General features: G+C 40.1%; 1 protein-coding gene across 1 annotated transcript in view; it reads right to left on the minus strand.

Moving 5' to 3' along the window:
- Nucleotides 1-968: 968 nt before the first annotated feature.
- LOC139721130 (isoleucine--tRNA ligase, cytoplasmic-like) overlaps nt 969-26757 on the minus strand; it is a 33117-nt gene continuing 7328 nt past the window's right edge. The window contains exons 3-24 of the mRNA XM_071632460.1: nt 24735-24854; nt 23585-23719; nt 22728-22812; nt 21616-21832; nt 20687-20747; nt 20046-20141; nt 17928-18047; nt 17070-17260; nt 16381-16581; nt 15593-15685; nt 14579-14683; nt 13892-14062; nt 12734-12878; nt 11243-11363; nt 10482-10573; nt 8951-9150; nt 7772-7958; nt 6797-7084; nt 6273-6368; nt 5207-5383; nt 4014-4323; nt 969-1343 (exon numbers count right to left, since the gene is read on the minus strand). Coding sequence (XP_071488561.1) covers nt 1273-1343; nt 4014-4323; nt 5207-5383; nt 6273-6368; nt 6797-7084; nt 7772-7958; nt 8951-9150; nt 10482-10573; nt 11243-11363; nt 12734-12878; nt 13892-14062; nt 14579-14683; nt 15593-15685; nt 16381-16581; nt 17070-17260; nt 17928-18047; nt 20046-20141; nt 20687-20747; nt 21616-21832; nt 22728-22812; nt 23585-23719; nt 24735-24854 — 3282 coding nt within the window. The 3' untranslated portion in view covers nt 969-1272. The remainder of the gene's footprint in view (nt 1344-4013; nt 4324-5206; nt 5384-6272; nt 6369-6796; nt 7085-7771; nt 7959-8950; nt 9151-10481; nt 10574-11242; nt 11364-12733; nt 12879-13891; nt 14063-14578; nt 14684-15592; nt 15686-16380; nt 16582-17069; nt 17261-17927; nt 18048-20045; nt 20142-20686; nt 20748-21615; nt 21833-22727; nt 22813-23584; nt 23720-24734; nt 24855-26757) is intronic.

Below are 26757 nucleotides of genomic sequence, written 5' to 3' on the forward strand. Positions count from 1 at the left end.
AAAGCTGTTACATGTCATTGTGGCCTGTAGTATGGCATTCAGGAGTTAGCAGTGGGTTTATCTCGCTGTTAGACACAAGACTTTTACGGTACCAAACTTAATCTATATACAGGCACGAACAACACAAATTTAGAATGCTCAGCATTCACTGAGACAACAGCAATGGTGAAAACAGATGGTTAACTTATGCCTGGAAAATGATTTATTGTTTCTGGCAAAGATCAACGCATATGATTTTACCGTAAACATGTATTAAAGCACGATAGCGTGGTACCTTTGGAGAGTAATACGTCTTACATGGGTTGACATGACTTTGAGTGGGTGCGTGGTGGATTTTTCATTTTCATTTTTCTTCTTTACTGCTAGATGTTAAGTGCTCTCTATATTTGTAATTTGATATCAGTACTTGCGCCAGCATTGTCGTCATATGAGGCTATCTGCCTATTCCACCTACTTGGATGAGGGTTCTCACTATATCACACTTTGTTATAACAGGGATTTTTCTTTTTCATCATCTACACTGAAAGTTATCGTAGAAATTTCTCATTCGCTTTCAACAAGGTTTCTCTGGATTGTGCTTACTTCACAATGACACAAAAAGAATCTCAAGCCGACACTGTTACAATAAACCGTCTTCGTTCCTTCATATGCAAATCACCTCATTCACAAAATAATACTGGCTGTATTAAATCTACGCCAAGGAAAAGATGCACATGGTGTAGATCCAACATGGAATCTTGTTTTTTACCTCAGTCATTTACCAGCTACCAGTGCCTAAATTTACACACAGAAAGGTTGACCCCACCAACCAATGTCCCCCCAAGAGACTTGCACTGGGCCATACTGTAAAACTAGAAACAATCGCGGCCTGAAACTTTTGTGAATTGGAGCCAACAGCCTTCTTTGCGGTATGAAACATTCGTGAATTGCCACTGGCATTTAATACCATGTGTAGACAAGAACTTGCAAAATTTGAAAAAGTTTTATGCACGAGAACATTTCTGGTTTTACAGTACATCCCTCCTAGCAAATGCCAATGCTTCATTTCCATGGTTTCCAGGTCGACAAAGAGGAGGCAAATCTTGTAGAATTTTTGGATGCACAGACACACACTAACACGTATCACATACACCTTACGTTCTGACTTACATTGAGCTACGCACTAGACAGAGATAGATAGAGAGAGGAGAGAGAGAAGAGAGAGAGAGAGAGGACGATGCAGATAAAAGGAAAGATTTGCAAATTCTCTACTAAAGGTGTTTGCTGCCCTCATCAACTGACGTAGGCATACAGCGTGCTGCCATTCAGCGACATCAGAGACTTGACAGACTTGGCGTTGAGCTCTGTGGAATCAAACGGAGGACAAAGAATAATATTAAATGGCTTAGTCAAATACCGGGTTAGTGATTGGCTAAACACAGTCACGTGATGGAGGCACATTGGTTATGTTCACCCATGGGCAGAACATTTTTGTAATGTTCTCCCATAGGAAAACATTTTCACGTAACAAATGGCAAACAATAACGATTGAACGATCATATTTTTCACGCAATCGATAGGATAAATTTGCCTATTCCATACAATGTGAAAAAGCAGATGACCGATTATTGTAACGCGTACGAAAGTGTGATTTGAAAGACCTGCACACAGTGAATTTGGCTCTGCACGAGCGAGCGAGTGCGTTGTGCTGGTGGTTGACGTTGCGAACATAGATTCCACGGAAAATTCTGCGCAAAATGCAAGATTTCCTTTGTTTTCCGACAACGAACTCTACAGTATCATTTCAGAAAAGGACACGAAGGATGTCACAAAACACGCAGTGAATGTTTTACGACATTACTGCACGGAAAGGAATATTTCAATCGCTGATGTCGAACAGAAGTGCCCCGCTGAACTATGTCATTTTCTCCATATTTTCTACGCTGAGGTACGGCAAGCCATTGGGGACCTTTATGCTAAGCATACCATATCAATAAGGTATGGTTTGATGCGCCACTTTGAAATCAATTGATATCACGAACAGTACTATTTTCAAACCTGCTAACGACATGTTCCAAGCGATGATGCAGAAGCTCAAAAGTGAGGGAAAGGGAGTTATCAAACACAAGGAGCTAATCACAAAGGACTACATGATCAAAATTAAGAACTCTTCAGCTTTGGATGTTTCTACACCAAGAGGACTTCAAAATAAAGCTTTTCGTGGAAGTCATGCTTCATTTCTGTAATCGCGGTCGCGAAAACCTACAAGACATGAAGAAAGACGACTTTGCTACTGCAACAGACTCAACCAACCGATCCTACATCTATGTGAAGAAAGAAAAATTAACAGAAAATCATCCTGGTGAGTTTGGCGGTGACGGTGAGGAAAGCCAAACAGGTAGAATGTATGAGACTGCTTCAGATGATTACCCAGTGAAGTCATTCTATTCTTACATGTCACGACTTAATCCTTCATGCGCATTCTTGTGGCAATGACCAAAGGCTAAATTCAGTCCTGATAGCCAAACTCCGTGGTATGACAATATGCCTGTTGGCAAGAACACCCTGGGATCAATGATGGTGAAAATTTCAACTGAAGCAAACTGTTCTACAAAATACACGAATCACTGTTTGCGTGCAACGACTATCACAACTCTCGACGCAGCAGGCTTTGAAGCACGTCATATTATGGCAGTTTCTGGTCACAAGGCAGAATCTAGTCTGAAACATTACTCCAGAATTCAAGAAGCACAAAAATGACGAATGAGTTTCACAATTTCAGAACAATGTCAGTACAATACTGCCTGTACCAGTACGTCATTATCAGAACATGGTTCTGGTCCTTCAACAAGCACAGTCCTACCCCTACTAGCCCAGAGTAGGCCTAAATCTACGAGCATGAGTAGCGCCAGGAATCTATCGGCATCAACAAGCAGTGGTACTATGGAAATTGTTCCAGCTTCACCGCCAGCACAGCCACAGCAGATTCGTGAGTATGCTGCGTCAACTTCTCTAGTGAACACATCCCAAATAAACTCCAACAAGATTGATTCCCACCAGCACCTCCACTTTCATGGATGTAAGGTGAAAATTTTCTACAAGTAGATTACACTATCCGGTCACTGTAGTTCCAGCGGTCTGCGCACAAAGTACTGTACATAACTACATTGTATAAGTTCATGTTCTTCAGACTTTGGAAATTCTCCATGCTCAACATAGACCTAAGTTTCTGTGACAAGTTGAAGGTAAGTTTTCTCAGATTACTTTAACTATAATATCAACCCATAACAGAGGATGGTATTTGACTAACCCATATGATATAACAGATGATGACTTTTGTTGTAGGGAACATATACCAAACGTTCCACCCTCAGGGTTAGAAATGCTATTTTGGGAGGCTATAAGTCCCTCGACTTCGCCTCGGGACTTATAACCTCCGTCAATAGCATTTCAAACCCTTCGGATGGAACATTCGGTATGTTCCCTTCCCCGCCAGTCATCATCTATATAATATCAGAAATATTGAAACTCTCATCTGACTTTTCTTGAATATGCAAAGAGTATTTGATTCCCTTACTGTTTTTGTCAGAATCCCCAATTTCCAACTTATTAAAGCTCTTACTTTTCTTCTTTTTTTAACAACTGCAAACTGGAACTGATCTTCGCACCTTGTCTGTCTATAGATTGGAAATGGAATCCACAGGCGCACAAGAAATGAGGTTTTCCCATAACCTCTGTGACTGCGTTGAAGTCGAGACAAAAGAAGTTACCCCCCTCCCCCATAAGAAGATGACAAAGATTAGGATGAAAGTAATGAAAACAAACAGAATCCACAATCATCAAGATTCTAGAGTACTAACACAGATTTTCCAGATGACCATGGGAAGCAAAATATTTTGAAGATGATATCTGTGCAAAATTACAATATTTGAGAAACCTTACTTTCCTCCATTGATTCAGAAACACTGCTTTGCATCGTAGATTCTTCCATTTACGACTGACAATTGGAAAAGAACAAGGAGAGGGAAACTCACCGTTGCTTTTATTCCTTGACCGGTAGAGAGCGAGGGCCTTCCCATGAAGGCCGAAAATGACCCTGACGTGGTTGACCAGCTGATCGACGGTCAGCAAGAAATCACCGGGAGGGTTCTCCAGGAGGACGGTCCCGCGCGTGCTCCTGGCTCCGAGGGCGGGCTTCGCGTCGCACAACTCCACATTGATGAACTTGCAGAAGGGGGTGGGACCATTGCCCGTGGCGACCACCTTTGCCGACTGCGATGCCGAGGAGGCAGAGGACCCGTGATGACCCCGGACGATGACCAGTTCCAGACTGGGACCCTTGAGCTGAAGATGAGGACAAGAAAAGAAAAAAGTAAGATCAATACTTGTGGGGAGTGCAGTTTGACGAAACTGAATAGATTTACTGACTGACTTATTGCAACTGATTAACAAACTGCCCTACATCAACGTACAATAAAGTAAATAATTTCATGAATGTGAAGATTTACTGACTGGTGGGCAGACACAGGACGGATGACATACACAATTAAAAGTGATTCAAAACTGTATATGTACAGAAATAGAAAGACAAAGAGATTGATAAATTGATTACCAATTACATACAAAGTGATGAGCTTTCAATAAATCCAAAGATTAAAATAGCATCTCTTACTCTCTCCTCTTCATGCATGTATTGTATGTATGTATGTATGTATGTATGTATGTATGTATGTATGTATGTATGTAAGTACGTATGTATTAATGTATGTATATATGTATATGTGGTGTCTTTCACCACCAGCTTTGGACTCTAAAGTCACACTAGACATAAACATGAGCTGGGGAGACAGGATAGAAACTGATAAACCCACTGCTTGGATATGGGCTGGAGCTGATGACATGTGTATGTATGTATGTATGTATGTATGTACTTACGTATGTATCAGTCATCTGTCTGTCTATCTATCTTCCTTATCTATACATCTCTATACATATTTTTCAATAAATAGCAGGATTGATGAGTGATGCACAGTGATAGTTAAATGGCACACATTGATATGTGAAGGATGAAGGGAATTCAAGAAAGAAAAAAATCAAAAACAGAGGGCAGGACATGAAATCAAATAGAGAGATTAGCATGTGCATGATTAAAAAACATAAACATGACAAAAGATAACTGGACAAAAAGAATCTATTAAGCAGATACTGAGAGAGCAGCCACACTCACCTGAAATGTTTCCCTGATGATCTCTTCGGTGCCATTGGGTGTTGGCAAGGGCAGGAGTGGCTGCTTGATGGTGCTGAAGATGTACTCCTCGTGGGCGGGGATGATCTGTGTGAGGCGGTCGCTGGGCGGGTCCACCTGGTAGAAGATGGTGATCTCATCTGTTGGAACCAGGTGAGCCTGTAATAAATAAAATTCAAGGATAGCTTGTGGTAAACTCTTGCACCCCCTTTTCTTTTTATCACAGAGTTGAACAAGAAGAGACAGCAGATCAAACCAGTATGTGTGAATATTTGCAAATAAATTATGCAAACACTCAAAGATAAAAGGGTGCACATCAATATCAAATAGGCCTCATATGTAATTCTATCTAACTTTTGTTTTACAATGGACTGGATCCATCACGAGTCCTTCAAAAAAAGAAAGAAAAAAGAGCTGATTATTTCTTGAAGTAACATCTTGTAAGTATCTTATTTGACGAATCCTCGATTCTGATTGGTCGAAATCGTGGATGTCAATTTCATAACATGAGGTCAAGAACCCTCGGGGCAATAATATCAACAATGCCCTGAAAAGCTGTCATTTATTATGTAAATCATCCTACACAAGTTGATCACATTACCCTGGGCCTCACACACTATAAACTTTGCACCTACTTAGTGATCCTATAGCAGGAGAAAACTGCACACACATTGCACCATACACATTACAGCTTTAAAAGCCATCTAGTCCAAGAGAACACAGTTCTGTGGTTTGGTGCTATTTTGTTTCTTTTAAACCAACAATTTAAAGATTCATTGTTAGTGTTTAATGAGGTAGAGCAAAGCTTCTTTCATTCAAGGTCGTTGTTGTTCATATATATATATTTTTTTTTTTTTGCTGAATTGTTATTTAATCTTTAACTGCCGAAATAATTGTACAGTGTAATTCTTAAATTGGCAAAGCATTTTAGAAAACTGAAGTTCCTGTTTTCTCCCAAATAAGTTAATTTTTGTTTGACACAATGGTAATCTCTGGAGCAAAGTTTCCCCGAGGACTTGAAGTGATGACGATGGTTTATGCCTGATACCTTTTTCCTCAGTTTCTGGATGCGGTTGACGACCTCGCGCGCCACCCCCTCATCCAACATGGACTGGTCTGGAGTCACATCCAGGAGGACCAGGATCTAGAGATGACCAAATGATGGGAGAAAGAAGAGAAAGATGCACTGGGCTGTCACAGTTGGAGAAATAAATATATATATATTTTTGTTATACAATAGATGAAAAGAGGACAGTCAAGTTACTAGAACTCACATATGTCAAATTATCAATTTCATCTCATTCAAGTAAAAAGGAGATATAAAAGATTGATAAAGTAATAATACTGTAAGAAAATGATAACATACATGAAATATTGTTCCTGAGACTGACAATAGCAAACATGTTTTGATCCTACAGGTATGAGCTAACAAACTATACAAACTCACAATTCCTCAAAACTAATGGCTTCTGTATGGTAGGGGAATACAACACTAATTACCACAACCAAAAAAAGTTCATTTTTCAAGCTTAGTGACACCACTGAGGTATGCTAGTTGCCTTTTGACCTCACCTTTCCGTCCGAGTGGGCCTGGTACTGTGAAGTTTCCGTGGGCGACTGCCCCATGGTGTAGCTGAGCCGCAGGTCGTCCTTGCCCAGGGTGTAACCTTCGACCTCGATCTCGCCTTTGGCTAAGAAGCCTTCCAGCTGGGCATCGGAGAGCTTCTGGATAGCGGCCGCCACCCGCTTGAAGTCACCCTTCAGCCGCTTGCCCAGGATCATGTGGTCGGGCTCGGCGTGGAGCTCCACGCGGTACTTTGCCTTGTCCTGAGAGGTTGTGACCTTTCTCACGTTGAGTTCCTGTGGATGTCATGTGATATTATTTACTGTAAAAAGTGGAAATTTTCGTGTGAGTAATTTTTCGTGTTCTTCCGGATAAGATGAGTATTGCTTGTTTTTTATTTCCACAGAATCAAGACATCAACCAACAGAAACACACAACTGTATGACATGCAAACATATGTTCACACTAGCTGCTGGTTGTGCAGAATGCATGAAAATTTCAACATGGCAAAAATTTCCACTTTTACAGTATCACAATTTGGGTCTAAAGAAACAGTTTTAAATGTCAACTATCTGATTTGTAATCTCTTGCTAAAAAGAAAATAAAAAAAGTTAATCACAGCAAATAAATAAGAAATAAGCACAATAACACTTTTTCATTCCTATCATTATCATACCAGGCAAAACCATCGGCATGCAAACATAAAAATCCACACTACTGCAAGGACAGACACATTCCCCCGACTGAATCGCGGGAGACTTGTTGCTTTAAATGCGCAACCAGGGCCCTATTGCATAGAAGTTGATATCACACATACATCAGAAAATCAAATGTAAGTCTTTGAACTCTCGATTCTGATTAGTTGATACCTCGCTTATGTTGGAATGCATCTTTTTTATCATGCAACAGGGCCCAGATTTTTAACATTTATGCAGCCATTGTATAGAGATGGACCAGACCTCCAGGACAGAAGCCAGCCTCACCTCAATGATGTACTTCTCCAGGGAGCGGATATCATCCAGGCACTCCTTGCTGGGGTTCACCACCACCACCTCCTTCAGCGGGTACTTGGTCGGGATGGTGTTGCGGTCTCGCAGCACGCGGGCCAGCTCGATGACCGTCTGCATGTTGGCGACTGCACTTTCAATCTTGCCGTCAATCAAGTCATCCCTGCAATGAGAAAGCAATATGAAATATATACGAGTATATATTTATGAAGAGTTTATATGCAAAAACAAATATATCTCTTTTAATCTAACTGAGATGTTTGAGATTAAAGCTGCTGAAAAGCATAGACAATAATTACAATTAATGTGACAAATTTAATGATACATGTATCTTCAAAAAATCTCATTATGTAACAAACCTTGTATCAATTAAAAGATTTCATTTTTCTCTATTATCAGTTTTTGTGTTCAAATTCTTCATATTCTTTACAGAAATCACTCTCCTATATTTACAAGTACAGAAAAGTACAGTTTAGTCACATGAAAAAATTCAGACAGGTATACGTTTCTAGCCAAGGGAAACAAACTTCAAGTTCAGGTTTCCAGTTAAATGACATTTATATCCAGCAAATATGAATACATATAAGTACAAGCAACATGCAGTCAAATTATGATAAATAATGCTGGGTTTGACGTATAATGTGATGATCTTTGCTTTTTGTTGTTGTTGTTGTTGTTTTTTTGGTGGGGGACAATAGTTCTACAAGAATCTATTGTCATATACTGAAATATGAGATGCAGAAATGGACTGCAATGAAGTTTTGTTGGTCACTTAACCAACTCAGAGCAGTGCTTTCTACAATGGGAAACTGCCTCAATACCACAAAGATTTAAACTCGCCCACTGTCACTGCAAGACACTTTGACATGAGGCTGGATGAGATAAGTAGGAATCTGAATGTCACCTAACCCATTTAAAGTCTCAGAAGCCTAATTCTGTGGTTTGGCATTGTGTCGAGCCATTCTAATTATTCAATGTAGTCAGTCATATGGTAGAGTAAAATATTCTTTTCCATTTGAGCCCTCTATTTTTCAGATAGAATTGTTCGTTTTGAGCAGCACATTTCAGAGATGCAAGGATCATCTGCCTAGTGCCCCCCCCCCCCTCCCCTCCCGAGGGTTGATAGGCTAAGAGTGGTATGATCTTTGGTCAAACCTTGGCTTGGGCTGCATCAGGTAGTGCACACTCCTCGTGTCCTGCCCGTCGGCCAAGTCAGAGTCCACCAAGTGCCGCAGGTTCTGGTACATGTGCTCCGTCAGGAACGGTGTGAAGGGCGCCATCACTCGCACCATGCAGTAGAGGACACTAAAGAGCGCCTGGAGGGCGTCCTGACAGTCTTTGGCTCCGCCCTCGCCCTGCGGAGGACAAATTCAACACAGTCTTGAGGAGTCACCCCTTGTTTCCTCTTGCACTGCGTACTATTAAAGGTCTTGTTTACTTTTGGGAGTAGTGATTTAACAAATATTCAATATATAACATTTGATGCATACATTGTATGTGTAGGTCTTTTGTATCACAAAACATCCTACCATATAAAATTTTTGCAATAAAGCCTAAAATATTAGGAGATATCAGTATTTCTCTCATTAAACCGTAACTGTAGACGGCTTAGTATGGAAACATTTTTATCATAACTATTGTTCACATTTTGTGTATTTAACAATACTTAACATCGATTATACGGATTAACATTTTTACAGTGGTTGTTTCTATCCCTAACTCACATTTTAGAACTATTTTAAAGCACTAATGCAGGGTTTTTGTTTCTTCTGCAAATGGTAAATGATGCCCTTAACCCTAACTAGGCCGGGGGGGGGGGGGGGGGGGGCTCCGAGGCCCCCCCCCTCGACATTTCGCGCGACGTATCACTATCGCGAGAAGCTATCGCTGCGACGTTTCATGACTTTTTTCTTTCGAGTCTCCCGCATCTTTTGACACCAAATTTGCGATGCCCGGGCACACGGTTCCGAAGTTGCGCATAAATATGCACGTGCATGTCAGACCAAAAATTGCTCAAAAACGTGAATTCGTGTACAATTTCAATGCAAACTGTGTTTACAGGCAAATTTCATAAAAGCATGATTATTTTGGGGTTTTATTGATTAAAATCAATTAATAACATATTTTCTTGTTTGGAACAATGTCGCGGACAAATTTCATCAAAAAAACAATGGAAAGCATAAAGTCGAAAAACAAAGAAATACATAAGAAATTCAAAAAACAATAAAATACTTAGGAAATTTTTTCCTGATTATGCAATTTTTTTCTCTTACATTTGCTAAGGACCCTAAAAAGAATATTTACACAAAAGATGTGCCTGTTTTGAGCTTTATTTAGTGATTTATACCAAATTGTCTGATTTCATGCATCATTATGCATAAATTAGCATAATTTAGTGTAAATGATAATTTTTGAAAAAATGAACTTCATGGTACTTCAGATTACATCATAGGCAATGTGTGTACCAATTTTCGTCGCGATCACGCGGTCAACGGCCGAGATCTGGAGGGGGGGCCTGGGAGTTTTCACTTTTATTTTCATGCTAGTTTTCAGTTGTGCGAAATGGGCGAAAATTTCCACTCAGTGAAAATTTTCACTTTTACAGTACTAAAATAAACACTTCCTGAAATCTATTAGTCATTTTTTTTTTTATTTACCACGACTGATGCATTCTGGGATATCTCACCTTGAGTCTCTTCCTGTTTGAGCGCACATACCAGTTGGTCAGCATGTCCACAAACTTCACGAGTCGTGGTGCCACCGTGTAGAGGCGATAGGCTGGGCATGGTAGAAGGCAGCAAGAGGAAAGATTAATATCATTCCATACAGTAATTGGGGTTAAAGAAATCATATTTAGTAGCAATACTTGGATATATGAACACGTTATGTCAAATAAAGAGAGCATATTGAATTCACAGTTACTACCCAAAGGTAGCAAAGAACACAATCTGAGCAAGAAGTATAACTAACACTTTAAGGTCTGTCTGCCCAATACAGATTCAAAGTTCTAAATCTTACCACATGACAAATGTTAAGCATTCATTAGACATTTATCATACCACAGATAGAAATACCTCACAAGTCTTGTTACATTCAAAAGCTAGGACAAATTTTTCTATCCAAATGATCAGAATGTCATTTGCCTTGAAAGTACCAAGAGCTTTAATAAACCTACATATCATCTTATTTGGTACACTGATTTAACATCATGCCCTAAAACACATTCTTCTTGTAACAACTTAACTGCTACATGACAGGGGATCAGAAGCATCACGGGTTATCGGGCGAAAGCTTGGTAGTCTAGTGGATATGACGCCTGACCAGCAATCAGGAGATTGTAGGTTCAAGTCCTAACCGAGAAATCACTCCATCGGAGTCATTCACCGGGTGACTCGTCACTACATCACCATGAGACATGAAATCAAAGAGAGCTCACTGAGTACTCACCAGCCATCTCTTTCTGGACATACTTGGTGAGGGACTGGGTGAAGGAAAGGATCCAGCGGTCCATGATGTTATCTGATGGCTTGAACGTTTTCTCATTGTGTAGGAAGGACACCTTCTCTTCCTGAAACATCCACCCACAAAAAATGGTAAAATACTTGTTAATCATGTGATATCTTGATTTCATAATTTGACTTTTTTCTCTTTTACACACACACAAAAAAAAGTTTGTGTGTCCCTTTTGCAACCCTGAAATTAGATTCCTTTCATAAGCTGTTATATTGCAGAAGTAGGTAATTGAGACCTTTCCTCAAAATTATATGACTGAAAACTTCTACAAGATGAAGGGGAAAAAAACTATAGTTTCCAGTGAATTTATTTGGACCCAAAGAAAAATTCCAACAACTATTTTCGGTACAAAAGGGGAGCATGTTCTTGAATGGATTGCAGTTAGTTTTACATTTCTTTCTTAAAAAGCTCTGAGGTGTATTACTGTAAGATTTCGAATATCATCTTGGGAGACACTATTCTTCAAATTTGCAAAATATTGTGATGTTTGCAAAAGGGATATATCGTCGCTGGGGTGATAAGACCTTGTTAACAGGGTTCCCACAGAAATTTGAAAACAGAATTCCATGACTTTTCCATGACTTTTCCATGACTAAATTGCTGCTTTCCATGACTTCCTTTCTGGCACGGTTTCCAAAATCAGACACGTTACGATGGCCTCCACCTCCCCTCACAGCCATCTGTTCCACCCACTATCTTACTCATGACATGTACATCTATTATCATTAGTATATGTCCTGGGAGTTATGTAGAATTTGGAATGTCACAAAACTGTGGAAAATGGAAATCATGAACACCAATCAATAGCAGAGTATGATCACAGAGTATGAGCGCTGCGAGACACAACAAACTGGAAAGCTGCCTTAGCCAAGAGATAGATGCAATTCCATGACTTTTCACAAATTTTTCAAATTCCCTGACTTTTCCCTGACTTTCCATGACCACAAATTTTCCAGGATTTTCCAGGATTTTCCATGACTGTGGGAACCCTGCTTGTATCTGCAATTTTGGTGAAAATGACTTTTTTGAATTAATGGTCAAATAATGGGTTAAGTGACGTCCTGTCCAAATCCTAACGGTCTTACTCCAAAAATGAAGCCACCACGGCATGTCAAAGGAAAGGCTATCCTATTCGCCACAATACTTTGACCGCCATGTTTTTTGGCTCTCCTGAACATTTGACATTTTGTAGATACGAGGTCTTGTCGCCCCAGCGATGATATGACCTTTAATGTCCAATTTCCTACTAACTATCCCGTTCCCCTTCAAGTAGATCCATGCCACTGATTTCAAGTGTAAGGTAAGGGCACATATAACTTTTAGAGTAAATGTCCTCTCTAAGCAAAATTTAGAAATGGTACACAAACAAATGGTACTGCTTCAAAGCCCTTAGAGAAAGGTGTCCCTGTCTAAGCCACTCCTCACCCTCTGTAGTCGGTCCACATTCTGCATGAGGAAGCGGTAGGCGTTGAACCATGGCAGGAAGATGTCCTTGAGCACGTCGCGCACTCCGTTCTCCTGGAAGCGAAGGCTCTCAGCCCTCACCACGGGGGAGTTGACCAGGTACAACCTGCCATTTGTCGGCAACAAATCAGATGGGATATCTTAATGCCTGCCTGAAGCAAGGTTTGGTCACTGGTGCATGGGTCGACTGCCAAGGTGAAACTCTACAAACATGAAGACCTATTACAGATTGTTACTATTTACTTGCTGTGAACTGTGTCTTGGTGCTGGTAGTAGATCACAGCACAATAATACCCTAGTAGTACTGGAATCAACGTTATACCTTCAATACACTAACTTGACTCCCTATGTGGCTTCCTGCAGCTATTTTTTTTTTTTTTTGACAAAAAAACACTAGATCCAGATACAGTAACAATCAGCTTTCTCCCTGGAAGCTTTTTCTACACCTGAGAGGTGAGGGGCTTGCTCAAGAATAAAAGTGCAATGGCAGGCATCCAACTGTAAACCTGTAAAAGCAGTGCACAATCCTCAAGTCCAAAGTGCCACCCACAATACAAGCTTGGCTCCAAAAATCAATCATTCCAGGTGATCCAAATAAAATGAAATAAAAGATGGTCCAAATAAAAATGTGGCACCCCCCCCCCCCCTTTTACTAGGACCTACTTGTTTTACATTGATTTTTAATATCTCAACCAATTCCAAAACTGATTTTCCTCAAATAAGATTTTAATTCCTCTTAGAATTGTATGTTCTTTGATATTTTATATATCGTCGCTGGGGTGACAAGACCTTGTATCTGCAAATTTGGTGAAATTGACTTTTTTGAATTAATGGTCAGATAATGGGTTAAGTGATGTCCTGTCCAAATCCCAAATGTCTTATTCCAAAAATGAAGCCACCACGGCATTTCAAAGGAAAGGTTATCCCATTCGCTGCAGTGCTTTGGCCGCCATGTTTTTTGGCTCTCCTGAACATTTGACATTTTGTAGATACGAGGTCTTGTCGCCCCAGCGACGATATGTGGTTTCTAATTATCTTGCAAAAATGTTAAAATGTGAATCCCTACCTCATCCAAAACTATACCATTCCTTTGAAAAATCTTTCACTGGCTTTCCTCACCTGAGAGCATCCGCACCATAGGCATGGACAACATTCATGGGATCCGGGTAGTTCTTCTTGCGCTTGCTCATCTTGGTTCCATCCGAGGCCAGGACCAGCCCGTTGACGATGAGATTCTGGAATGGTGGCTTGTCGAAGAGAGCCGTGGACAGCACAATCAGGGTGTAGAACCTGACAGCAAAAAGGACACAGACCAAAGACATAAAACTCATTGGTTAGATGGTATAAGTAAGTGGCAATAGTCAGGGAGGAGCTACGACCTTCTGCTTTTCAACATTCATTCTACTGTAACAGTGCATTACTCTTAACTTTGTAAATCTCTGTAGTTCATAAACCTTTCAAAAATAAGATAGCCAACACTGATCAAAATTCATTGCAATGCTAATTTTTCTCCTGACTGGAGTACACACTGCTGCCATGGAATTTCATGTTAAAAGCAGTTTTCTTTCAAATACTCCCCCCCCCCCCCCCCAAACAACCTTCAAGAAACAATGTAGCCTGACATTTGTATAGTCTGTGGGATTCATATTAACAAGGCTCCCATGTGTGCCTTTCACAACCATGGGGCCCCTAGATTAGTAAACAGTGACAATTAATTCTTACATGTATACCTTACCAATAAGAAAACAAATGACAGGAAACACGTCACAATGCTTACACTATGGAGCAAAGGAAGCTTTGTCTTACCATCCCCTAGTCTGGTCGATGCCCTCAGCGATGAAGTTGGCTGGAAAGCTGTCCTCAAACTCCTTCTTGTTCTCAAACGGGTAGTGCACCTGGGCATATGGCATGCTGTGGGGAGGAGAGAAGAGCATCTTATTTCATCTGGTGTTATCTGAAATTTTACTTTTCATCTGATCATGATCCCTGATTGGATGCTAACAAAATTTAAATCAGTGAAAAAGAAGGGAGAATAAACAAAAATAAAAGGGGAAGTCCTTGCACACAATTGTCTGGAACAATCACTCATGCGTGGTTTATTTTCTTAATCTTTTGCTCAACTTTGGTACCACCTCTGTTATGTTCACCGAGTTCCATGATCCCTGGTTAAAGTGACAATAAAGACAGAAGGACATAAATATGTCCAAAGTTGATGCTCACTCTGCTTTTCTATAAAAAAATAGGGTGGGGTATGGGTCCAATACGTCCCAAGACCACCTGGAGAAGAAAAGTGGAGGGAGAATTAAAGGCCCTAAATCATTCACAAGGATCTATCCAGAGACTCGCTTGGGACCACGAGAAGTGGAGGATGTTCATTGCTGCCCTAAATGCCAATAGAAGCATACCAGGCAGTAAGTAAGTATAGCTGCTCTTCTACAGAGAAACACCAATGCTGTAATCCTTTCAACTTTAAGGACAATAAAATGCAAAGGAATGACTGCTTCCTCTGACTTTTATTCCATAAAAGGAAATGCACTGAAGAATTGTGAATAACCAAATAAAGGACTTGTGATGCACACGCCATCAACTTGTCTGATTTGCATTACAGATTGTGACCAATATCCCTGTCTCATATATACAAGGTGAAACGTCAAAACTTGCTTTAAGTTTCTCATTTTTGGCTTATTTTTGTTAACACTATCATTGTTCTGTTCGTTGGATTTCACTTTTTCTATTTCATTTAAATTGAACACGGAGTGGTGTTTTTCCTTCAAGTCGATCGATGTGATCATGGTTAACATTCACAATTTTTTTTCTTACCTTCCGCTCTCGAACCAGCAGTCAAAGACCTCTGAGATTCTGCGGAGGGGTGGCATGCCAGGTCTCTTGGATGGGATGGTCAGCTTGTCAACACTGGATGAATAAGGGAGGCAGAGAAAGTTTGGTCATTCCTTAGGTACACATATACCTACTCCAATTCAATTGTCTAAATTCCACATGACTATTTTTTTGGAAGCTTCCCCTCTTAATTCTTTATATGCCATGTTCGCACATTCAACTCAGTCGATGGCGTGCCAAGTTTGCATATTTTGCTCAAACGCACAAACCCGCCCAGATCGATCGATAAATTGCCAAATGCCACAGTACAGTACAAGCTTTACTCGCAATTCACTTCCTCTCACAGGTATCTTGCATTGTGTGGTGATTGAATATTAAGCGGTGTTCCCTATTAGATTTTCGGGTAAATTCTAAGCTTGTGTCACTGTTTTGTGTGCAAAAGTATATGCCTAGACAATAATGCAGCTATAGTGGTCATTTGCAAGCAAAATAACCATATACTTGTCATAAATTTACGTCAGAGCAAAGCTCGGAATTTTCTCTACAACATTGCTCATTGCATGTCCAGCATAACAAAAATCTATAAACAGTTACATGGAGGTGAAAATCAGAATGTATTCCAAAGAATGCCTATGGTGCAGTCTCAGAAGAGTGTGGCACACGGGGGGTTTACACCCTTGCACATAAAGAGTTAAGGCAATTGTTCAGGAACATAGCATTAATAGAATTTGAATATGTTACAGAAACAGTCTTTTGATGTTGATCCTCACCTCTCCCTGTGGAGGTCAGTGACCTCTGTCCCCGACAGCTCCTTCAGCTCCTGGATGGAGCCCACGCAGACAATCTCCTGGAGGTCCTCACTCACCCAGAGGGGGATCGGGGTGCCCCAGTAGCGGTTCCTGGACACCGCCCAGTCGTGAGCGTCACGCAGCCAGTTGGCAAAGCGCTTCTCTTTCACAAACTCTGGAACCCTTTATTCAAGGAAGGACATTTGTACAGAATCACAAACAATCTTTAAGAAGAGTAATAATGGTAAGGGTATGAAATCAGGAAAGGGCACTAGAAAGCACTCACTTATACATTTTATGGCATCAAGAAAAAAAAGGAAACAAAATGGAAAACACAACTGTGTAAAATAAAGATATATTTGTACTCATAAAAGCTACTTGGACCCCGCTCTGCCTAAAACCAAACCTAAACACTTTCTTACAATTTATGAATATTATATCTCCCCTTTGGGTTGTTAACCTGACCATTCATTTAATCTAAATCATTTGACGAGCTGTATCTACTTGATAAGTATTCATGAATAGAAAGACACTGATTTTTCATTACAAAAGGATTAGCAAGAAGAGTATATCTCAAAGAAAATACAATTTATTTAATAAACTTATGGGGGATCCAGGTTATTTCAATGAAACGGGTAGTTGATAGATGGAGTGGAGAGGTGTGTACTCACCAGTAGGTCATCTGATTGTTGGCCAGCAGGCGCTCAACCATGGGCTCCACCCGGACGAACCAGCTCGGCACGGCCTTGTAGATGAGGGGCGTGTCGGAGCGCCAGCAGAAGGGGTAGCTGTGCTTGCAGGTGCTGCTGTCTACCAGCCGCCCCATACTCTTCAGCTTCTTGATGATGTTCTTGTCCGCATCCTATGGAGAGAGAACATTTCAGGAGGAAGGGTTGGAAAAGGACAATGGCTGGTAGTGGTGATTTAATTGATAGCCTTGAAGGGGGGGGGGGGGGGGGGGTCATTTGAACCCCTTTCTAACAGAGACTCAGGATGCAAAGTCATGGCCAATACTTATAAACTCCTTCTACATGTCATGGGTAGCTGGTGATTTGCTTGCTACAATCTACCTGAGAAACTTTGTTTCTTTCACCTCCTTATAGTTTCTTGATGTTCTTGTCTAAGCTCTGCGAAGGAGCAAAGGGGGAAGAGATGGTTTTTGAAAAGAAAGGAGTAGCATTAATGATTTCAGTAAATATCCTTGGATGATCGTAAGACACAGGACCCTTTGAATAAGACACCGACAGCTGATACTGTGAACTCCTAAATGTCCTTAACTGGTGCTTTGTTAGCTTTGTTTGAATATTTTTATCTTTATTAATCTAATGACAATTGCTAATGCCAGTTGCAATCTCATGGACAGCTCTTCAATAGATAACTGTGGTAATTCATCATTAAATATACATTTCCAACGAATTTACAAGGTCTGTTTTATACTGTAGTTCATTATGAAAATACACAACACGTAACACCATTAAACTGAAAAAAAAAAAGGAGCTATTGCTTTCACATCTGATGTGCAAACTTACCTTCACATACTGGCCAGCGAAGTCTGTGACCTCACTAGTGAAACGTCCACTTGCGTCCACTGGACACACAACCATCTCCTTGGTGATGACCCCATTCTCCAGGCACACCCGATAATCATCCTGTGTGTGTGTGTTTTTTTTGTTGAGAAATATTGAAATGCACAGGTAAAAACTTTTAAAAAGCGAGAAACCATGATGCACTGATTTCTAGAGTGCATTTCGTCATCAGAACATTCCCATTCCTTTCCTGATGTCATCAACAAAAAACAAAAAAAGAGCTTGCACAGAACATAACTAGAAGTGTCGCTATGGCGACTGATGCCTCCGCCATAATGCATGATTCTCCCAATGGGCGTATAGTACAATGTCTTCACAATGTGTGATCCATGACAGTTTCACATAACTGGCAAAATATTGAAATGACAGGTTTATCAGAAATGTCTTGAACTGGGTTTGCTATAATTTTCTAAGAGTGCAGGTACACATATTTGGGGAATTTTGGGGAAGTTTATGCATTGAGTAATTTCCAAGGTGTGAAGAAAGAGTGTGATGATGGTACAAAATAGATTTTTCTTTCTTTCTTTTTTTTTTTTTTTTTTTGGGGGGGGGAGCATTGAAACCTGGCCTTTGACCCTTAACCTTTGACCTTTAACCTTTGACCTTTGACCTTCTGGCTGGAAATTTCCCGGAGAATCTCCATTAGGTAAGTTTTGAAACTAATAATGCAAGCATTGCATATACTAGTATATGAGGGAAATAGTACAATTTTGAGGAGTTGACCTTGACCTTTGACCCCTGACTATTGACCCATGACCCCTAAATTCCCTAGATAATCCCTGCCAGACAGTACATGCGTATGTACCAAGTTCCACGAAGATACATTGAACCATTGCGAGAAAAGTGATATTGCAATATTTTCACCTAACCATTGACCTTTTGACCTTTGACCTTATGACATGAAACTCTCTCTGGGGAATCTTTACGCAGTAGTACATGTCCACACCAAGTTTCAAGAAAATACCTTCGGATATTGCATAGATATGGGGGAAATTGCAACATTTGTAGCATTTGACCTTGACCTTTTGACCTTTGACCTCTTGCCAATGTCACTAAAATCTACTCAACTAATTGTCCCATCATACATCATCCTTAGACCAAGTTTGGTGAAAGCTGCTTCATCCAGTTTTGAGTTATCACGTAAACAGATAAATTTTAGGATTTGACCTTGATCTTTGACCTTTGACCTCCGTCCGATTTCACTGAAAAACTAATCAAATAATTGTCCCATCATACATCATCCTCCAACAAAGTTTGGTGAAATTTGCTCGATCCAGTCTCGAGTTATCGCGTAGACGGATACAATTTCATGAGTTGACCTTGATCTTTGACCTTTAGCCGATTTCACCCAAAATCTAATGAAATAATTGCCCCATCATACTTCATACTTGGACCAAGTTTGGTAAAATTCCAGCAAATATTACTCAAGTTATCGCGTAAACGAAAGTGGACATACGGACGGACAGACAACCCGAAAACATAATGCCTCTGGCACCACTTCTTGGCGGAGGCATAAAAAGCAAACTATTGCATAAGACAAGTCAATGACATGATGAAAAGAATTCACTTTGTGACTTCAAAATTAACTTGTTTCCTTTGCAAAGGCCATCAATTTCATGAGTGCGCTATGAGACTGAATCAGCTTTGTGTTTCACTGGTTCTTTCCGACAACTTTTATATTTCTCCTTGAAAAAATATAGTCCAATTCACAAAATCTTTACAAAATACAATGACATTTCAGGTCTCACTCATCAGTCTTGCAAGTCAATGAAGTGAATAACTTGAATAGGATGAACTGGTTCTGTTGATGTGATTCACATCGCTAAATCATGAAATACTGTAAAAGCTAGGAGAGACTTCATGACAGTTGTTGAGCAACTACAACACACACACACACACACACACACACACACACACACACACACACACACATGATCAAAACAACGTGCTGAAGGACCCTGGAATCTATCCAAACTTGAAATATTGGTTCAAAAGCACTTGTCCCGTAGCCTTGCCCTGAATTCTCGTCAGACTCAGATATTAAAACGCTCTAATTCGTACCTGGCCAAAGAAGGCAGCCTGATGAACGACGCCGGTACCACTGTCGTCCGTCACATAGCCGTCAGTCGTCACTTTGAAGGCACCCGTCTCTTTCAGCTGTTGGAACCGAATCAAAGCAGGATGATTGAAACTCATACTGTCACGATGTCAACAGGTGACGTGCAAACATGTCATTGGTTTGGTGTCAGCTGTTTGAAACAGAGTTGCAATTTCCATCCAGCAAAATTTTCTTCTAGTGTAACATCAGATGTGAGATAATTAATGCCTATTTGTGTATCTCAAACTGATACACAAACATCAATAATGTATAGGATTGATACTTCATGAATGATAAAAAAGCACTAATTAGTAATACATAAAATAAGCATAGAAATAATTTGGATGGAAAAAAGACTTGAAACAAATGCAACAAGTGCAAGCCAATTCTGCATCTTAAGCAGTGTACTGACCTGGTATTACTTTATGCATTGATGGTACATTCTTCATGGCCATGATTTTTTATTATCCTTCTTTTTAAACACTCTTTTCATTTTATCCTGATGAATCTATCTTCATCTTAGCATGTACCTTTCCTTCTTTTGTTTTGATACCATAGCTGAGGCTCATATTGTTGTTTTCTTTTTCTCTCTTTATTGACTCACCTTTGCAAAGTATGGGAAGAGTGGCTTATACTTCTTCCCTTTCAGTGTTGCACCTTTGAATCTGTTGAGAAAAACCAAGACAAATAATTTAGACTTTATTACAGTGCAGCACACACACATACACACATATATGTAGAAGAATTTTATTGTGTAGTACAAGAGATGGCCAAGTGCTAGCCAAAACAAGTTTACATTCATCAGGAGACATATCAATCTACCAAATAAAAGTGTGGCTAAAAAAAAAAAAAAAAAAAAAAAAAAAAACACCAACAAAAAAACAACAACACGCATTTTGATCCAAACTAAACCCTTCCCTATTAGTTACAGTCTCTCGGGTAAAAGAAACAAACAAAAAACAACAACAACTACCACACCCATCCTTGCAGATGATGACTTGTTATCTCAGATGTTATGACCCCTTCTATGGATTATAACTAATGAAACTGTCGCAATGGAGGCTGGTATGCCTCCACAATATAGCATTATTCTCCAAATAGCAAGGTGCTACATAAGCGCTTGCCTGGGGTAAGTGATAATTGAAGTCGGGCAAGTGTTTTGGAACAATGAGAAAAAATTCTTGCCCTCATTGAGCAAGCAAAAAGTTTTGAAGCCATCTGTTTTCATCATTTCCGGCTAAAAAACCATTAAGCCAACCCTACAGAAACACAAAGATAATGACTGTTTAGTAATGCAACACACTTTAATTTCATTTCAGCAACTTTCCAACACATATGTGAATAAGCTTTAAAAAAAAAGAAGAAATATGCAGCACCCTGCAATAGGTCTACATTACATCTTGACAGAGTCACAGTGAGAAAACAGTTTGACATGATAGGAAAGATATTAAAATGCCATGATTGAAAGTTTGATGGCATCCCAAAAATGTGCTGAGTGGTTTATATTCTTGCACCAGGTTTCACAAAACTCACTTGGCCAGGACCTTGTACTCTTCATTCTTCTTGAACAGCGCCCCCAGCCTGGCCTCTAGCATGATGTACACCTTCCCGTCCTTCTTGTGCTCGATCTTGACGTAGTCCATGTCCGGGTTGACGCACAGCGCCAGGTTGCTGGGCAGCGTCCACGGAGTGGTCGTCCAGGCGATCATACTCACGTTTGGTTCATCATCCAGGGGGAAGTTGATGATGACTAATATGGGAAAGGAAAGACAAAGAAGATGATGGGAATATTTTTAAGTCTTTGTAAAAACTGATTCAAATTTATAAATGTTTATTAATCTACTCGAGTATATCTCAGTACAAAATGTATGAATGAAGTACTTATTACTCTGTTGGGACATACTGTAAAAGCGGATATTTTTGCGCGACTAATTTTTCGCGCTTGGCCGAGTAAGAAGGGTTTCGCGTGTTTTTAATACCGCAGTATCAAGATATCAACTACAGGAACATATGGCAAGCAAAAATATTCGCATGCTTTTATTTTAGCGCTATTTTCTAATTGCGCGAAATGTGCAAAAATGTCAACACCGCGAAAATTTCCACTTTTATAGTATCTCAGTTCACGCTTTATGAAAATGCTAATCAATCTATTGAGACATATCTCAAAATAAATCACACTGGACTGCAGTAAATTCCCTTGTCAAGTCCATCTATTTTTCGATACGACATCCTCAATACTTTGTGTTCACTTTTACAAAATAGTTCATATCACTACCAAATTATGAATCAGAAATGATGACAAAGATTTAAACAAATCAGTGCAGTTGTACACCACAGCAGGAAGAGATTCACACTTAATCTAATGTAACATGACATGCCTATGTCCTACAGTTATAAATCAATGTCATTATAAATCAATGTCATGTTATAAAACTATGCAGTGCATGATCCATGAACCTGAGGTGGCGGGCAATTTATGGAAGCATGACTGGACCAAATTGTCAGTTTGTGATTTTCTGAATATCCTCTTCTTTACGACAAATTCATCATCCCCTATTATGCAAGTGTCCCTGAATGAGTCGGTTAAGATGCCATCCTCTGTTGCTAGGAAACATCCTGGGATGTCTTCTCCCAGTCCAACCTACCTGCAGGATCAACCACATCCTTGTAGTTCTGACCAGACTCAAAGTTTGAGAGTGGGGTGTTGCACGCTGTGGAATAGGGCATCACCTTGTGAGGGGGGAAAAATATCAAGAGTTAATGGTTATAAATAAAATGCATAGATAGTATATCTCAGTGCTCTCATTGTTTTGTTTTGTTTTGTTTTTTCATTTTCTTGACTTTATTTGAAAGTTGACTGATATCAATGAAATGAACTTGCAAAAATAGAAAAACTGCCTCATGTAACACAAATGCACTGTATACTGAAGCACTGTTTCAAAGGTGAGAAATCATTGACATTCTCCTAAAAAAGAGAACCCTGATTTCTCATTGCATCACTGTGGTTCATGATCACCAATTTAGTCACTTTGCAAAATTGTCTTACAAGTCACAATTTGTTAAACATGTGGCATTTCAAGCATAAGTCCCAAACATACAGATATAAAGCCATTCTCACAGCCCTAATACTCAAACATTGGGCATGGATTGGAGTGTCACAGTCATAAAACAAGTTGAAGATGAGAACAAGGTAATGTACATGACAAGAGGTTGTTGGAGATTTATCACTGCACATATCAACATGTTATCTGATACTATAACGATGGAAGTGTCCATGCCAATTGATGCATTACACAAGACTGTGAAGGAAATGCATCACATTTTCATTGAGCACTCTTTCAAATTCTGTTTTCGTTTGGAGAGAAAAGGCAGCATTTCTCAGCCAAAATGACCCATAAACTGGAAAATGAACAATCAGACTTTATACTGCAATTACAGAGAAGAAGAGATTTATCTAACAATCCAATGGATCTAAAGGCAGGAAAGGAGTGTAGTGTATTACCTTGAATCCCCTGTAGACCAGCCCCTTGTCGTAGAGTTGCTTGAAAACCCACCACACGCTCTCCATGAACCACGGGTACATTGTCTTGTAGTCCTTCTTGAAATCGATCCATCGGCCCAGGCGAGTGATGATGTCCTGCCAGCATCAGAGACAAGGGATCATATTAGATTTATTGGAGTTTGGGGTGAAGGGTCATGGGTGATGTTCCACCTCACTTCGCAAGCTGATGTCACTTGTCATTCCATTTGCAATGCATATCACATTGACTGTAATTGTCAATATGTCATAAGAAGAATGTATGATGCAAACAAACTTTTTGTGGGGCTTGATAAGACGGCCACATACAGAGATAGAGGGAGAAATTGTAAATGCTTTCAGTGTGTGTATGTGTGTATTCATGTTTGTGTGTGCACTGAATGTGAGAATTTGGAAAAATATATCTCCCCTCCTTTATACATAAATCATTCTGATACTGTAAACACCGAATATTTTGCATGGTTTTTATTTTTGCAAATTTCCTGAGTCGGTGCTACTCGCCAATTCAAAAACTCACTAAGATATCAATTCTGATCCTGACATGAATGTGGCGTGCATGCATCCACTTCTCCGGTCAGTACTGTACTCCACAATTGTGAATTTAACCTCTCGCGAAATTGTTGAAATGTCCCAATTCACGAAAAGTTAGGGTAGCTAAATATATGGTGTATACAGTAGCTTTTTGTATATTATCATTTTTTGCTTTACTTTCACCTTCTCTTTTTGCAAACAAAAGTGAAATCTTTGGGGAAATTAGACCTCCTGTACACACCCCTGTGCCACATCATTACCACAACACCATATAGCTGCTGAAGCTAAACTTAGTGTTTGGAGTTGATTTGCACTTTATCTTACCCTCTTATCAGAAATGGCAAATTTGGGGGGCAACATAGTCTTTGTTCTAAAAGCTGTGAAGCACAACAAGAAGTCCGCTTTTGCCAGTGTGTAAGGTGGATCTTGTGGTATGTCAAGTTTCTCTCTTGCATGATAAATATAAACTGGTTTATAGCATGTAAATCATGACTAATGCAGGATGTTGTTCATACAGCGAGATTGACTCATGAAGATTCCGACATGATATGGGCAGTGCTCATAGCGTTGAAAAAGAGCTCACCTCCCATTCGCCAGCGTATCTGGAGATGATCTTGCGGCACTCGTTGTTGTACGCCTCGATGCCCATCTTCTGGACATCCTCTGGGCCAGTGATGCCCAGCTTCTTGTCAATCTCATACTCCTGATATGGTGAGAGAAGCGGACAGGAGAATGAGTGCATGGGACTACTGGAATGGCTTATCTTATTGATGCATTGGGCTTTTCATTTCAATACACATGGGACTGTCTGCTTGAATGGCCTTAGAGTTAAGTACACACACCTATTTGAATGGACCTCCTGCAGCGTATCAGACTGAATAGAATAGACAGTCCTTTGAAGCATGCAGCTAAAAAAAGTCAAGCATCCTTGCACATTACTAGACATAGGCATACGAGACTGGAATTGTATTGAATTGCCGTGTTTGCATGAATTCTGCCTGCCAGCACAGCTGGGGGGATTGCTTATCCCATCAATCTACAACAGACACTTTAGTCCACTGCCTGGACTGTTTTGTGTGATCATTTACCGCGCGCACACACCGCTACAGCACGCGTATGCCCCACCGTACGCTCGTGTATTATTTGCCACGCATGCACGCATCTCGACCTCCAAAACAGTCCAGTCTGGTTTGCCAAGTCTCCCCGAAATATTTCGGAAAAAATTGGCCCCACCCCCACCCACTCATTCATTTCGAGCATCCTGATTGGTCGATGAGATCGCGTCCAGCAGGCAATTTGCGGGATCGAAAAGAGTCGATCGATCTCTAATCTCGTAGTCTTATTGCAAAGAGGTACATTGCATTTAGCAATATAACATACGTGTTTTACGCCAATATTTGTATTAATCTCAACATATATTAATGGCATTTCAAAATTATTTTTCTCTTTATTAAAAATTGCTCAAATAGTATATCTTAGAGATCATAAGAGGAGAATGAAATTAGAACGTACATAAACCATGCGTAAAATTAAGACTAACTTCTACTCGTTTCCATAACTGTTATAAATTAAATTATAAATATCACAATTATCAATATTTTAAATCTATTTTTCGACAAAAAAAAATAATAATTTAGAAATTGCAAATTAAGAATTGATGAATACGTATAGAAAAGATATCCGCCCATTTAAGGCATCGTGACATATCGTACATGTCAATTTCGAGGTGGCTTTTACTTCTCGGTCGGGGATCCCCCGGATCGCGTGTTCAGCATACAGCTTGTGCGATGTGCTTTTCGTATTGATTCCAAGCCTTGCGTTTCCGACCAAAATCTGTGCAGCATTTCAAGTATTTCCTACAAATCTTGTTTACATGATCAATGGATGTCAACATCAGCGTCTCCGCGTCGCTTTTCTGACAGTGATAATGAGAAGAGCATTCAATGCAATGTGCTACTGAGAAGCTTGGATTCGTTGACGGTTTCGGGGAGCAGCAGCAGAATTCAGAACCAGAACTCAGAAGTCCCTATCCTACTATACGTACTCGTTTCTCCATGCGTGGTCATGATTTGATTTTGTTTATCTCCCTGCCGACTGGTTTCGGCAATAGTGTGGTGTTCCAACTTCCAAGCTGCACCGTTATGCGTTGATATTCTTCGCAAACTAGACCTACATGATGGACCAGACTCTCCGAAAGCTGTGGCTCTTGTTGTCATGCCTTTGAAGTCTTTAATTTCGGACCAGAATGACAGTATGAGCAGGGCTAGTATGGATCTTGCTTGGCTTGGTGAAAAAGTCAAAGACTCAAGCGGCCTAGCGGTAAGCTAATCAATTTAGATCCATCCAGTTTCTAAAAATGATTCGTCAAGGCAACTTTCATTATGTGTCTCTTGTCTTGAATTACAAACTGTAACTGGAGGCCCCTAGTTGAACAACAAAAAATGATTGTAAAACTATTAAATGTAGTTATGTCTGGCCTCTCTCCTGGGCCGGGTAGGGTAAACACATGTCAGGCTTCTACTACAGTACTACTCTTGTGAGTGTTCCCACTAGGTGTACTGAGTTAAATCCTGTGTAATTGTGATAAAGTGTTAATACCGTAACTG

Source organism: Diadema antillarum, unplaced genomic scaffold (assembly GCF_040938485.1).
Source record: "Diadema antillarum isolate AM-2024a unplaced genomic scaffold, OU_Dant_1.0 scf00000139, whole genome shotgun sequence".
In the NCBI taxonomy this organism is placed as follows: Eukaryota; Metazoa; Echinodermata; class Echinoidea; order Diadematoida; family Diadematidae; genus Diadema; species Diadema antillarum.